At 52.5% G+C, this 13,206-nt stretch overlaps 6 protein-coding genes across 6 annotated transcripts; 5 read left to right on the top strand and 1 right to left on the bottom strand.

The window, feature by feature from the left end:
* Positions 1–719: 719 nt before the first annotated feature.
* RHO25_004840 (uncharacterized protein) lies at positions 720–2,420 on the bottom strand (the record flags this gene model as incomplete). The annotated part of the gene is made up of 3 exons (XM_023595752.2): positions 720–1,236; positions 1,400–2,235; positions 2,286–2,420. 3 exons carry the CDS (start codon positions 2,418–2,420, stop codon positions 720–722), a joined length of 1,488 nt encoding a protein of 495 aa, XP_023457977.1.
* Positions 2,421–3,100: 680 nt separating this feature from the next.
* On the top strand, positions 3,101–5,782 carry RHO25_004841 (uncharacterized protein; the record flags this gene model as incomplete). The annotated part of the gene is made up of 1 exon (XM_023595753.2): positions 3,101–5,782. One exon carries the CDS (start codon positions 3,101–3,103, stop codon positions 5,780–5,782), a length of 2,682 nt encoding a protein of 893 aa, XP_023457976.1.
* A 1,031-nt stretch (positions 5,783–6,813) lies between these two features.
* RHO25_004842 (uncharacterized protein) lies at positions 6,814–8,880 on the top strand (the record flags this gene model as incomplete). Its single annotated transcript, XM_023595754.2, has 2 exons — positions 6,814–7,645; positions 7,694–8,880. The coding sequence occupies 2 exons, from the start codon at positions 6,814–6,816 to the stop codon at positions 8,878–8,880; spliced, it is 2,019 nt and encodes a 672-aa protein (XP_023458011.1).
* A 358-nt stretch (positions 8,881–9,238) lies between these two features.
* RHO25_004843 (uncharacterized protein) lies at positions 9,239–9,979 on the top strand (the record flags this gene model as incomplete). The annotated part of the gene is made up of 1 exon (XM_023595755.1): positions 9,239–9,979. One exon carries the CDS (start codon positions 9,239–9,241, stop codon positions 9,977–9,979), a length of 741 nt encoding a protein of 246 aa, XP_023458010.1.
* Positions 9,980–10,438: 459 nt separating this feature from the next.
* On the top strand, positions 10,439–11,005 carry RHO25_004844 (uncharacterized protein; the record flags this gene model as incomplete). Its single annotated transcript, XM_023595756.2, has 1 exon — positions 10,439–11,005. The coding sequence occupies one exon, from the start codon at positions 10,439–10,441 to the stop codon at positions 11,003–11,005; it is 567 nt and encodes a 188-aa protein (XP_023458005.1).
* Positions 11,006–12,125: 1,120 nt separating this feature from the next.
* On the top strand, positions 12,126–12,582 carry RHO25_004845 (uncharacterized protein; the record flags this gene model as incomplete). Its single annotated transcript, XM_023595757.2, has 3 exons — positions 12,126–12,272; positions 12,337–12,445; positions 12,509–12,582. The coding sequence occupies 3 exons, from the start codon at positions 12,126–12,128 to the stop codon at positions 12,580–12,582; spliced, it is 330 nt and encodes a 109-aa protein (XP_023458004.1).
* Between the last annotated feature and the right edge of the window lie 624 nt (positions 12,583–13,206).

The raw sequence follows: 13,206 nt of genomic DNA on the forward strand, positions 1-13,206 counted from the left end.
GCGTAGGTACCTATACGAACGGCCTGTCCCCGAAGTACATCTCTCTCCACCCGCCGGTGACACGTGCAATGTCTCGTGAATCAGAGGACTGCATTCCCTATTGGCCATGTGCAGCTGGTAACGATTCATAGCAGAGCAGCACCAGGTCTGGGTTGTCGTGGACATGATACTGAAAATGCGGTTGGCCGTCTGGCGGGATGCGACTGGTCGATCCTGGCCACGCTCGCAACAGCTGCATCTGTACTGCTCCTCATTTCGCCATGCAGCCAGCGGCTGTCACTCGTCGTCTCGCACGTGCGACTCCGGAATCGCGTCAAAGACCATTCTGGACGCCCTGTTGCCCGGGAGGTTCGTAAAGCAAGTGATGGACCGTGGTTCCCTGCCCTTCGGCTACCCGCCAACCGCCTCGACGAACTCTGGGTCCAACACCGGCACGTCATGCCAAACAACGGCGTCTCCCAGCATGGCTGTCGGAACACAACAGAGCAAAAGAACCTACGCCGCTGGGAGCGTGGTCTCGGTGGTCTACGACAGCCTCCGTCAATCTGGGACTGGCTGGGATTCATTCACGATTTCGCTGTGCTATGGTGATACCAGCCATTGTGCTAATGCACGCGCATGGTCTGTCTACAAACGCCATCTGGAAGTCGTGGGATCCAGCAGGAATGGGTAGCGACACCACGATCTAGATGCTCTGTCTCCTCATGCGACGCATTCAATCATCGAAAAGTCTGAAGCATGTCTGCAGTATCCTTCTCAACCACCACGAATCCATCTGCCCCATCTTCTTTTGCGGCTAACAGAAGTTTGGTCGTGGCAGCAATTCTTTCCACGCCGCTGCGAATTTTCTCTTCCGCTTCCCAAGCAAAGCAGAGTCGTATACTGCTATCGCAAGGCACTGCCTCCTCGTCACCAGGAACTTCGAAAATTTTGCCAGGTGCCACGATCAGGTTTTCCTCTGCCTGCAACCTTGTCGCCAATTCCGTGCCACGTAGTCCCTTCGGTAGTCCGAGCCAAAGGAAATATCCGCCAGCGACCTCGCGATCTGGCTGTGGAATTGTGAAACCGAGAGGCTGTAAGTGTTGGCGTACAGCAGTGATCAAGGTCCTGTAGCGGGTCCCGTAGGCTGGGCATAACACTGTCTTGATGTGGTTCTGGATTTGGCCAGTCTGTAGGAGGCGTGTGAGGTATGTTGATGTTAGGTGCGAAGGAGAGCCACCAGATCGCTGGCAACCGCTGCAAGATATCAGCCATGTGCTAACACTGCAGAACGAAACACGACGATCGGGTAGCTAGCGTGGTAATGATATCCCAAAGTAAACATAAAAACAAAGACAAATGTGCTGCGCAGCTAGGATACTGTACCTTCGCACGGGACAAGGAGAGATGTTGCACTTACGCTTGACCAAGACCATATGCGAACTTCGGTGTCGCCTCTGCCCAACCTGATCGTAGACCAGGACCCGCGAGTTTGGACCATGTTCCGTTGCTCATAACGTTACCAAAGCCATCAGCACCCTCACGTTCAGCGCCACCATCCAGCTCGCGATCAATGTCCACGATCCGAGGAAGGTGGGCTTTCTTCAGTGTCGTCTCCGTTTCACCAACGGGCCACTGTAGAAAGTCGTAGACGTCGTCACAAACGATCAAAGCATCAAACTCTCGTGCGAGTTTCACGAGTTCACGCCTCCTGCGCAGAGTCATTGTCCTCGACGAAGGATTGGAGAACGACGGCACAGTATAGATCAAATGTCGGAAAACCTTGGCTCTCTTCCGATCGGGCTTGTAACGGGGGGCTGTGTTTCCTGTGTTCTGTGCATGATCCTCGCTCTTGCGGATCTCTCGCCGCAGATACTCGATGTCTATGCCCTCTTCATCCTCTGGGACTGCTCTCAGCTTTTCGCCGAAGCCAGCGTCTTCAAACATGCGGAAGATGAGCATGTATCCAGGCGTCACGATCCAGACATTGCGTGTATACTCAGGATCTGTATACACACCAAGCGCTACGCTCATGTTCTGCGATGCGCCGCCTGTGATAGTGATGCGCTCGAAGTCGATGGGTCGGACGGGCTCATAGAAGTCCGTGAGCCATTTCGCAACGGCTTCACGGCATGGCTTGTAGCCCTCGTCAGGCCCATAGAGAAGCCCAGGAATCACAACGGACTGGTCAGACAGGGCATGATGAGCAGCTTCCTGTATCAGCTTGGCAGGCAGCAAGTCGGTTGAAGGCCAGCCCTGTCAGAGTCAGAGGCTGAATGTGATGAGATGACCGGTGCTACTCTCACTCTCAACAGATTGATAGCTTCTTTCGCAGACGACATCTTTAGCGCAGAGTTCGCTCGGGGCTCGATAGCGGCGGCGGCTGTTGAGTTTGACCAGAATAGATTCCGAACGAGGCGGAGAAGATCGTTTCTGGGCATTGACGTGCTCGGAGGAAGTCCTTCTCGTCCTACCTGTCCACTGCTTGCTGCCGAACGTGACTCCTCAGCCTTGCGAGCAACGGAAGGAGCTGCAGACTTCGCGGTCGACTCCAGGAGGATGTGAAACGGTTCGGCGAGACGCACCGCACAAGACCGGTAGTCTCACGTTGGAGCCGGCGGAGTGCGTGGCAAGTGATCGTTTTGCGCGGCGCATTTCTATTTACGACGTCATCCTCCGCCGCCCACTTTCTCGCAGCGTCTGCAGCCCCAGCGCAGCTCGCGCTCTCAGCCACACAGACAAGGCGTTTCCATTGCCAATAGCCCACGACGTGATCCTCGGTGGCTCCCTCATTTTCGCCCGCCCACCGGGTGCCTTGATCCTGATCCGCGCGAGTCTTAGCATAGCAACCGCCAGGGCTGGCTGTGACCAGGATCTGCCTCGCGACTCCGCCCCTGCGTGTTGGCCTATTGCGTAAGTAGCTAAGGCACTTTAGCATGACACCTGCCTCACATGTGCGTGTTCTCGGGTACTGCCCACTTTCATGTTGTCCACCTGATCCCATTCACCTCTCTTGCTTGTTTGCCTGTTTTTGTTGTTTGGGCGTGATACAATATTCCTCGAAATCGAATACCTATGCACAACCTAGAAATCTCAAGTATATCCCATCACCCTCCTCACCATGGCGCGAAGACTTTCCGCCATCTTCACCAACTCCTTCCAGTCTGAGGACAAGAAGAACACGGCACCGAGCTCGAGTACATCGCCGCGACGAACATCTCCTCCCAATGCGAACCGATCGAAATCGCCCAGCAAGCTGTCGAAGCAGGTGCCACAAAACGAACACTCTCGAAAGCCCTCTGGGGCATTTTTGACAGCCGACAATGCCGCCCCTCCTACGCTCCCCAGCTTGCAGAGTCTACAGGATGACTTTGCGGCCATGGGCACAGATCGCGATCTCATGCCACCGCCGCCCTTGAATGCAGGCTCACATTCGAGGTCGAATTCAGCCAATTCGAGACCGGGCACACCCGGAGGCCTGAACCCGAGCAGACCTGCTACACCAATAATACAACTGCCTGGGCAGTCGCCGATAGATGACAAGAAAAAGAGCAAGCACTGGTGGAATAAGAAGGATGACAAAAATGAGGCATCGAAGGGTCCTATAGCATGGATCTCGGGACATCCTCAAAAGATTCCGTACGATGTCGAGTCTCTAATAAACGCGCAGCCTCTTCCAGAGCTCTGGAACAATGACGAAGGCAACTGCTTCGTATATTTCTACCCGCGCACCTCGGGCAAAGGAGCATCGTTGAAGGTGGATTCACAAATTTTCGCTTCTTCGCCAATGCTTACCAAGCTCGCATTTGGCGACATCTATAGTAGCCAAAGTGTGGTAAATGGCGATAGAAGGGCCATGCAGCTGGAAGAGCATGCTCCGCACGCGCCGCCCGCCGACTCGCTGACATCTCCTACGGGCGTCACGCGAAAGCCAGTAGGCGGCACGGTGCATGGTTCGAGCTCGACGTCTTCACGCGACTCTCGAGGTGGTTACTCCAATTTCTCAGAGCCTCAGGAAAGCCATCTGTACCTACCTATCAAGCTGAGTACGGATGACACAACTCAGCCCGGCACAGGGAAGGCAAGCACAGAAGACGTGCAGACTCTGATCGATTATCGCAACTTCTTTGCCTTCCTTTCCGGACAATCTTTGGTTGCGACCGAGAGGCGAAGCTCATTCTTTGGAATTTTCATGACCATCGCAGGTATCTTAAAGTCCTACCAATTCACGAATGTGGATGGATCGACATACGGAGAGGTAGCGAACTCTAGCTTCGATGCGTACGTTGAGGAACTAGGACTTGGAGACTGCCGATCGAGTCGCGAGAAGACCATCGAAGGGCTTGTCCTCGGTGAGCGTATGAAGAACGTATCCCTGTACAACGAGGCTTTCACACACGCCGCTGGAAAGCATCAGGATCTGCTGGCCCTCAAAAGTCCGAAGTTCAACATGATCAGTCCTATCACGCAAAATCGACTGACGCGTGCGGCGATGGATCTCGACAAACGTTTGGCAGCTATCCGCCTTATCATGACCGATTTCGACTTTCCTTTCCTGTTCTCCGGCATCATGGCCTCAAAGACGTCCATCGAACGGAAAGAAGGTGTACGCTTCGACGCTTGGAAAGAGCACTTTTTGGGGATGCGAAAGTTCATGCTTGGTCTCCTGAAGCAGCGTTATGGCGACTGGCCTCCAAAGGCAAGCAGCAAGAAGAATACTCTCGAGACATCTGGTCTCAATCGCCTGGTACTTCGAGATGTCTATCATGACTTGTCTTCCATGTACGACTTGCTTGTAGACCGCAACAGCCTGACTTCGAGGACCATCGACGGTATCAATATGGATGACTCGCGGGATGAGGCTGTGATTCGTGGACTGAGGGCAGTGCTGTCAGAATACGACCGCTCAACACCACCCGTAAAGCCACCGATTCCTTTTGATCTTCCAAAACTCCCTACACTGCGAAGCTCGAGGAAAGATTTCGGCGCCGATTCCAAGAAAGACGCCAAAGCATTACTGAAGAAGCTCAAGGATGATGAGATTCACCAAATTCTCCGAGCGAGCTGGAACGACGATGCACTTGTCACGCCATTTGTGGACGCATTCCGTGAGATGGAGAAGAGAGCGGCGCATGGCTGCACGGCTTCTGAGCTCGAAGATCTTCGCATTGGACAGTGGATCTTCATGTACACAGTGTTGCAAGCTTTGCCAATGTTAGCATGTGACGCGCCAAGTTTGAAGTGGACGAAAGGCGTGGAGTATTTCTTGTGCGAACCGCCTCGATCTGGCGTGCCATGGGCGGATCCGAATGCTGCAGGTGGGCGTGTTGGGAGCAGAACGTGGTTTTCAGTGGGCGCTGGCGGAGGTGTGGTTTCCCTTCCTTCGGACCTGATTGATCATGGTGTGGAGGGCATATACAAGAGAAGTCACTGTTGGGTCATGGCGGAGCGATGGTGCGCAGCGAATCCAATCCTGAGCGCCGCATTGCACGAACAGACGAACAGTACGGCGCAGCATGATGCTCAGGGCCTACCAGCACCACCATCTGGAAATGATCTGCTTCGTCCGAATAGCCAGACGAGCAGTCGCGGCAGCAAGAGGCTATCAACTCTTGGCCTCGGCTTAGAGGCACTTCCGCTGCCGGCTGGAGTCACGCCTGATGGCAGTTACCCGAGTCCTGCAGTGTCCGAAAGACCACGGACGCCAGTGCACTCGGTCGACGCATCGAAAACCTTCGATGCAATCCTAGGCGGCTCTCCAGCGACCAATGCGAAGAGTGGAAAGGACAAGAAGAAAAAGTGAGATGAGATGCACATACTGTATGCCGTAAGATCCAAAAAAATAATGACCGAGACTCAAACATTGGGAGCACTCTTGTGTAGACAGGCCACATTGTCTCACCTCACCTCGCAGAGGTAGATGTCTTGGCATAAAGCAGATTCCGACTGAACACGAGAAGAACTGATGAAGCCAAGATTGTGTAATTTGGGACAATCCCATGATCGCTGCATTTACTCGTGCCTCGACTCTTCTCAGAGCACGCACGTGGCGCGGAGAAGCCGGACGGCATGGCTGTCAAAAGCCAACTCGCCATTAACTCAGGCACAAAACTATTCTGGCTCTGCCAAGACCAGGTTTGGTCAAGGGTGGCCTCGAACAACAGTCATCCTCATCTGCTGGTACTTTGACTGACTCGTCGCAGAAGCACAACGCTCAACACGATATCGTACTTTCGGAAGCATGGCGAACATGTTGCGAACACGCCAGTCTGTCTCGCTTCACCACGACTGAAGGCGTTTGCGTGAGCTTTGAGAAAAGGTCCAAATATGCATTGATCCGGTATACTTTCTTCATCCATGGAAGTTGCGAAGTCAAACATGTTCATTATAGATTCCAACGTGGGACATGCCTGCCGAGGCTCTGAGCGTGTCCAAATGAAACGACAGGAACGACCACTCTCCTCACCACGCCATCATCGACTTCCCATTCCATACCTTACCTTCTGTCTGGATTACACTTCTGCAGCATCATTCGGCACACTCTTTTGCCATTTCGGGCGCAATCATTGGTATCATAATTCAAACAGCAAAGAGATCATGGACTGTTAGCACATCTTTGACTCATTGATCATCGTTGGACCTTTTGTTCAACTTTCATTTTCCTCCTTCTGCACAAGCGGTGGAGCAGCACTCAGTGGGAGTCTACTACGGCCGAGATCAGCCAGGCCACTGATAGCACCTACTACACGCGGCCGCGTCCACATCTAGGTACGAGCACATTGTCACATATCGACGATTCCCTACGACTGGATCTTCTCACTGACATGTAGCAGGATGTTGTTCTCTCAATTTGTCGCCACTCTTGGCTTCATCAGTATCACTGGAGCATTGCCGTCGCAGAAACGTTCTACAACATACGTGCTAAAGGAACGCCACGTGGTGCCGAGATCATGGAGGAAACTTGGACCTGCTTCCAAGCGTGACACTCTCAATCTGAAGATCGGACTTGTCCAACAGAATCCTGGTGCGATCGAGCAGCACTTGATGCAAATATCGGATCCCACACACGAACGTTATGGCAAGCACCTGAGCCAAGAAGAAATTGACGAAATCGTGGCGCCACCGAAAGAGTCTATGGACTTGGTGAAATCGTGGCTGGAAGAACACGGCATTACGAACTATGTTCCAAACAAGTCCAAGACGATGATCCACTGCGCAATCCCTATCGGCAAGGCGGAGACTCTCCTGAACACTACCTATTCGACCTTCAAACACGAGGATGGCACGGAGATCAACCGTGCACCTGAGTGGTCACTTCCCGAATTCCTTCTTGATTCTGTTGAGATTGTTCAACCTACGAACTCATTCTTCCATCCAAAACAGCATTTGGTTTCTGACAACAATGCTTGGCACGATGCCGCTTGGTGGAAATCTGAAGGACAGCAGGTCTACCCACAGGCCTTCGCAGGTACAGCTGATGGGCAGTATGGGCAGTCTTATGAGTCAAACATCAATGGCCAGCCGCCGCCGGTGCAAGGAGCACAAGTGCCGCAGTTTGGACAATCGCAGCCTCAGCAGAACGGACAGCCCAGTCAAGGCGGGTTCCAGCCCCCTCAAGGCGGCAACGTTGGCGGTACTATTGATGTCTCCCAAGTTTGTCAAGACCGTATGTTGACCTGTGGTTGATAGGCGAATTTGAGCTGACTTGAAACAGAGTATGTCACACCACAGTGTCGCCGAACGCTCTATGGAACCATCGACTACATCCCTCAAGCACCCAATCAGCAGACGGTCGCGACAACAAATTATCTGAACCAGACTGTGATTCGAAGCGACATCTCACAGTTTATGCAAACATTCCGACCAGATGCTTCTAACATAGGAAATGAAGTCAACATCGTCTCTATTGCCAACGGCGACGTCGATCAGAACATCAGCCCGCAGAAGATTGCGGAATCAACTAATCAGGAGGCAAATCTGGATGCGGGCAATATTGCAAGTATCGCTTATCCAATTCCGTTGACTGCATATCACACTGGTGGCAGCCCGCCTTTCCAGCCGAGCGCTGCCACTCCGGACAACACCAACGAGCCATATCTTGAGTGGCTGGATTACATGCTTGCCCTTGATCAAGTCCCACAAGTCATCAGTACTTCATACGGAGATGAAGAGATGACAGTTCCCAGATCATATGCCGAGCGTGTCTGCAGCGGGTTCGCACAGCTCTCGGCTCGAGGTGTATCACTGATCGTCAGTACGGGAGACGATGGAGTCGGCAAAGATGGCCAATGTATCGCCAACGATGGCAGTGGCGACAAATTTGTGGCCGTCTTCCCAGCAAGCTGTCCATGGGTCACTGGAGTCGGTGCAACGTCGGGCTTTAACCCAGAAGTCGCCGTGAGTCGCTTCGCTTCGGGCGGTGGCTTCAGCTACTATTTTGACGCGCCAGAATACCAGAAAAGCACTACCCAGGCTTACATCCAGAGCCTGGGGTCGCAGTACGGTGGTGCTTATAATCCAACCGGGAGAGGCTACCCAGATGTTGCCGCGCATGGAGATCATGATGCTGTTGTATTCAATGGGGAGCTCAGCACTATCGGTGGCACATCTGCTTCTGCACCCACCTTCGCTGGAGTCATTGCTCTGGTCAACGACGCTTTAATCGCGGCTGGAAAGCCACCGCTCGGGTTCTTGAATCCTTGGATCTATTCTGTCGGCTATCAAGGCCTCACCGATATTGTCAGCGGCAGCAGTTCTGGCTGTAATACTGCCGGCTTCCCAGCGCAGCAAGGTTGGGACGCGGTCACTGGTTTTGGAACACCAAACTTCCGACAGTTGGTGCAGCTTGCGTTGAATGGTCCAACCGATGGGTCTTCGGCACTACCGAGGGGAGGTCAGTGAAATTAGCATGCTGAATCCTGTGCGATGTCAATCAGTAGGAGGGTCGTGCTCCAGCTGCCCACTTTCAGAAGGGCTTTTTGAAATTTGCAGTGGTGGTTGTGAGCGTGCCACCTAGCTGCTTCTGGCGAGAATTCTGAGCATTAAACCTAGAGAAGAGCTTGTAGTTTTCTGTTATTTCGTAATGTTGAAATCGATGAGAAACCTGTACTGTGCGGTCAAAAAGTTGTGATCAATGGAAAAGGAGAAGATCGAACTGTGTCTCGCGCGGTCACGCGTCTTCGCGACGCCAACGCGGGGCAGTCGCGTTTCCACTTTACGCGACTTCACCCTTCTCATCTCCATAATCACGTACGACATCATGCCACCGAGAAAAGAACCCAAGGAGCAAGTCGTGTATCCCTCATCAAAGGCGAAGACACCTGCCTTCAAACCTTTGCGGCCAACAAAGATAGGCCGCACCTCGACCACAGAATCTGAAAGTGCCGTTCCCAAACCGAAACCAACGGCGAAGAAAGCAGGACCGTCTACATCAAGACCTAACCCAGCTTCGAAAGCAAGACCGAAAATCACGGTACTGCCTGATAGCGAAGACGACGATGACGAAAACGTGAACGGTTCCGCCAAAGGCGGCGCCGCCAATGATACCGATGAAGACGACGAGAGCCTACCGTCCCTTTCCACCACTGCTACAAATTTGAACAAGACTACAGCCAAGCGCAAAGCTTCAGCTATATCAATCGACTCCACCAACGATGTCGATCAGCCTCAGCCTTCGACAACGACGGCAAGAGCCACTACTTCAACTAATGACGATTTCCCCCCTGCCCTCTCGTCTTCCGATGGCATACCCAGTATTCCACAACCTCTGCTTCTCCGCCTCTTACACTCTGGATTCACGCACCAGGACACGCAGATTGACACGCAAGCTTTGCAGATTGTGCAGACGTATCTAGACGTTTTCGTGCGGGAGACGATTGCGAGGTGTGTGGCCGAGAAGAAGGAAGCTGCGGAGCGGGGAGAGGTGGAGGAGAGTGATGTCGGGTGGTTGGAGTTGGAGGATCTCGAGAAGGTGGGTGTGGGGATGATGCTGGACTTCTGATTGTTATGCCATGGATATGGACTCTCGGAACTCTCGCAATTCGTGGTAGGGCTGACTGAAGTGGAAGGCGGTCTCGCTCATGCCTTCTCGAGAAGTTCGTCGTCGTTCGAGGACGTTCTGGTGGGCATATGCCCTTGCACCATGTCTGAATCATATTCGCAACCTGCTGAATCCTTCAGACTGGTGTCCCTGCTCCTTCACATCTCGCTTAGATGACGTTGCAAAGAGCGAATCACCACGGGGTTCAGCAGCCATAAACGACATGCCGGAAGATGCGTCCTGAAAGACCGGGGAAGCCCAATGATACCAGTCCGATCTAGTAGTCTCTATGAGTTCCGATGCAACACCAATTCGGACTAATCAGCGCATCTTCGCTGCAGGGTTCTTGCCACAATCGCCGCTGTTCGTGTGGAATTTGGCAAGTACGAAAGCGAGGCATTGGCAACCGCATACCACAGCATGGCAGACCGCAAGAACCATCTGAAGTCTGCCACGACCTGTCTTACATATCGCCAGAACGCAAGAGTCTGTTCACGACATCCAGGTCTCGCGACGAATACTGTATGGTTCAATGAGAACCCGAAAACATATAAGACAGCGTTCGATGGTTGCACAAGAACATCATCCTACTCACCGCACGACTTCTCACAACTCGACCACGCAACGACAGCACAGCCACCGCAACCAACAATGCCTTCCAAGTATATCGTCGAGGTCCGCTACGACTCACCAAAACCCAAACCCACAATCAAAGCTTCCTTCAAATCTTCCTCTGGCGATGGCTGGTCCAGTTCCTGCGAGAAATGGAATACCAAACACACTTCTTCGAGCACTTCTAAGCAGACGGAAGCTATGCAGGGTCTCATGAAAACTGCAAAGACGAAGCTCGAAGGTAAAGGTCATGGAGTATCGGCGATGAAGGCCGTGGGAAATAGCATGAGGGCCAAGACTTCGACTGATGGGAAGGAGCGATACTGGGGATTGAAGCAGAAGAAGGGCGGCAAGGTGGTGATGAGAGGGGAGTGAGATGGCGGATTATTATTGGTCTATTCGTCAGGAGAGCGCATTGCTCCTCCTTTGACGCAGCGGTATATCTCAGACTACCTGTCTTTGCCGTAGCAATGCAATGCCTAGGATCTTGATCTGTTGTCCTACTCCCGGAGTAACTTCCAAGTAAAGTAGCTTCCGAAGCAAGACCTGCAGCATCGATTCGCATCATACAATGTAGTTTTCTTTGTAAAGTCTCACCTGTGAATGCAGTCAACCTGACCAAACACCTTACGCGAGACACATTCACGAGACACTTCTCGTTCAATCACGCTCATCCAGCAAACGACGAGATGGCACAAAAGTCCGTGAACGACGAAAAGAAATTCATCACCGCTCAAGCCCACTACAGAGCACCGCGGAGAACAATCACCAAGCACAAACCACAAAACCATGCCACTCATGTGCGAGATCTCCGCCAAAATCGGCTGCTTCCTGCACCGACCCACGTCATCGAGAACAGTCATCACCGCCAAATTCGACAAGTCCAAAGGCTACACCTGGTCCGGCTCGACCTGGTCCAAGACAACAAAGAGATGGCACTCATCCAGCTCACTCTCCAAATCTGAGATTGACAAGTTGCGCCACGACATGGAGTGCATTCGAGACGTGTTGCAGAGAGATGGGAACCGTGTGAGCTATATGCGGTTTGATGGCGGGTGGGTGGATATTGAGGGGTGGGATAGGAAGGGAAAGAGGAAGGGCTGGACTTTTGAGAGGTGTACGAGGAAAGTGGTGAAGTTGAAGGCTGTTGGGTGTGAGTGCAAGTGTGGGTGTTGATGGAAAGGACGATCTGGAGTGGTTTTGCGGAAGGCTGGGGGTATTGGAGGTTTTGATCGGATGTCGGGAGTATGATGTGATGGATTGTCGGCTCTGCAGTGTTTTTGTTTGTTTGGTTATCACATTGTCTTGGATGTTAGGTGGAGTAGAAGGAAAAGAATTGGCGTAGTGCTGAGAACTACCCCCACTTCCACTTCCCGTCCGAAAACACTTTACGCGTCCAGAACGCGTCTCCCCAAACCTCACTGCCTTGCCACGCCAATCAACCTCGACTCACCATCAAAAGTGCATCGCATCACATCACGACCGAAGCCTCAACATGTCCGAAGCAACTCCCCGCATCACCGCTCCCTACCTTGAGCAATTCTCGCACCGCACAGTCCGCATCCTAGGCAAAGTCCGCCAAATCCGCGGCGAAATGGCCACCATTGAAGCAGGCGGCAAGATCGACTTGCACTTGAACAAGGTAGACTATTCTTTCTGCTTCCATCAAGCAAAATCCTGTCAAATTACTGACAAGACAATCACAGGACTGCCACCTCCAGAATAACCACGCCTTCGAGTTCATCGGCAAAGTCCAACAAGATCTGAGTGTTCGCGTTCTCGCCTCTACAGATCTCGGTCCAGAAGGCAGCATAGGTTCGTATTCTCGCACACAATGTCACTGTTAAAGCGCTGGAGAGTTGACTTGTAAAACACCAGACTTCAACGCCATAGATGCCGTAGTCGATGCCACGCACCGCTACCACGAGATCTTCTACGCCAAAGACGAGTAGATCACAGTATACGAATTAATGACGATGCACGAGGGCAATGTGCCACACTACGATGCCATGATGGTCAGAAAAGTATCCAGTATAAAAGTTACCGACAGAATGTTCCCACACATGCCGAAAGCGTGGTGTACTGTAGCTCACTGCCGAGCACGGAATCCTGAGGTACCGACTTTGCGTTTGGACCGGTCGTGCGTACCCAAGAGCTGTGAGACATGACTCTTGGTGTGCAGACTGTGCAGCGAAGTAATGCATGTCGCGCTGAAAAGTACCTTGGTATCACATAAGCGCTTGAGCGGGTCATGGACAGACAGTGCGGCTCCAAAGGACTGGAAAGTTTGAGACAGACGCCGCTGCACGCTTGACGATGGTTGACCATTGATGATCATCCCTGAAGGGAGAGAGTCATGGACCACGCTATCAGGCGCGGCGACCCAAGAAACTGTGCTCAGTTACCTCCTAGCGGTGTGAGTAGTGGTTGCATCTGTCATGGAGCTGTAGCTATAGCTGTAGCTGCTGCGAGCACGTGGAGTAGTACAGTATGGATACAGCTAATGATACATCTATCTACGCTACTAAGAAGTCGCACAATTGTGGAATACACATACACGTACAAAGTGGCTAAAC

Source organism: Cercospora beticola, chromosome 3 (genome assembly GCF_033473495.1).
Source record: "Cercospora beticola chromosome 3, complete sequence".
NCBI classification, from domain to species: Eukaryota; Fungi; Ascomycota; class Dothideomycetes; order Mycosphaerellales; family Mycosphaerellaceae; genus Cercospora; species Cercospora beticola.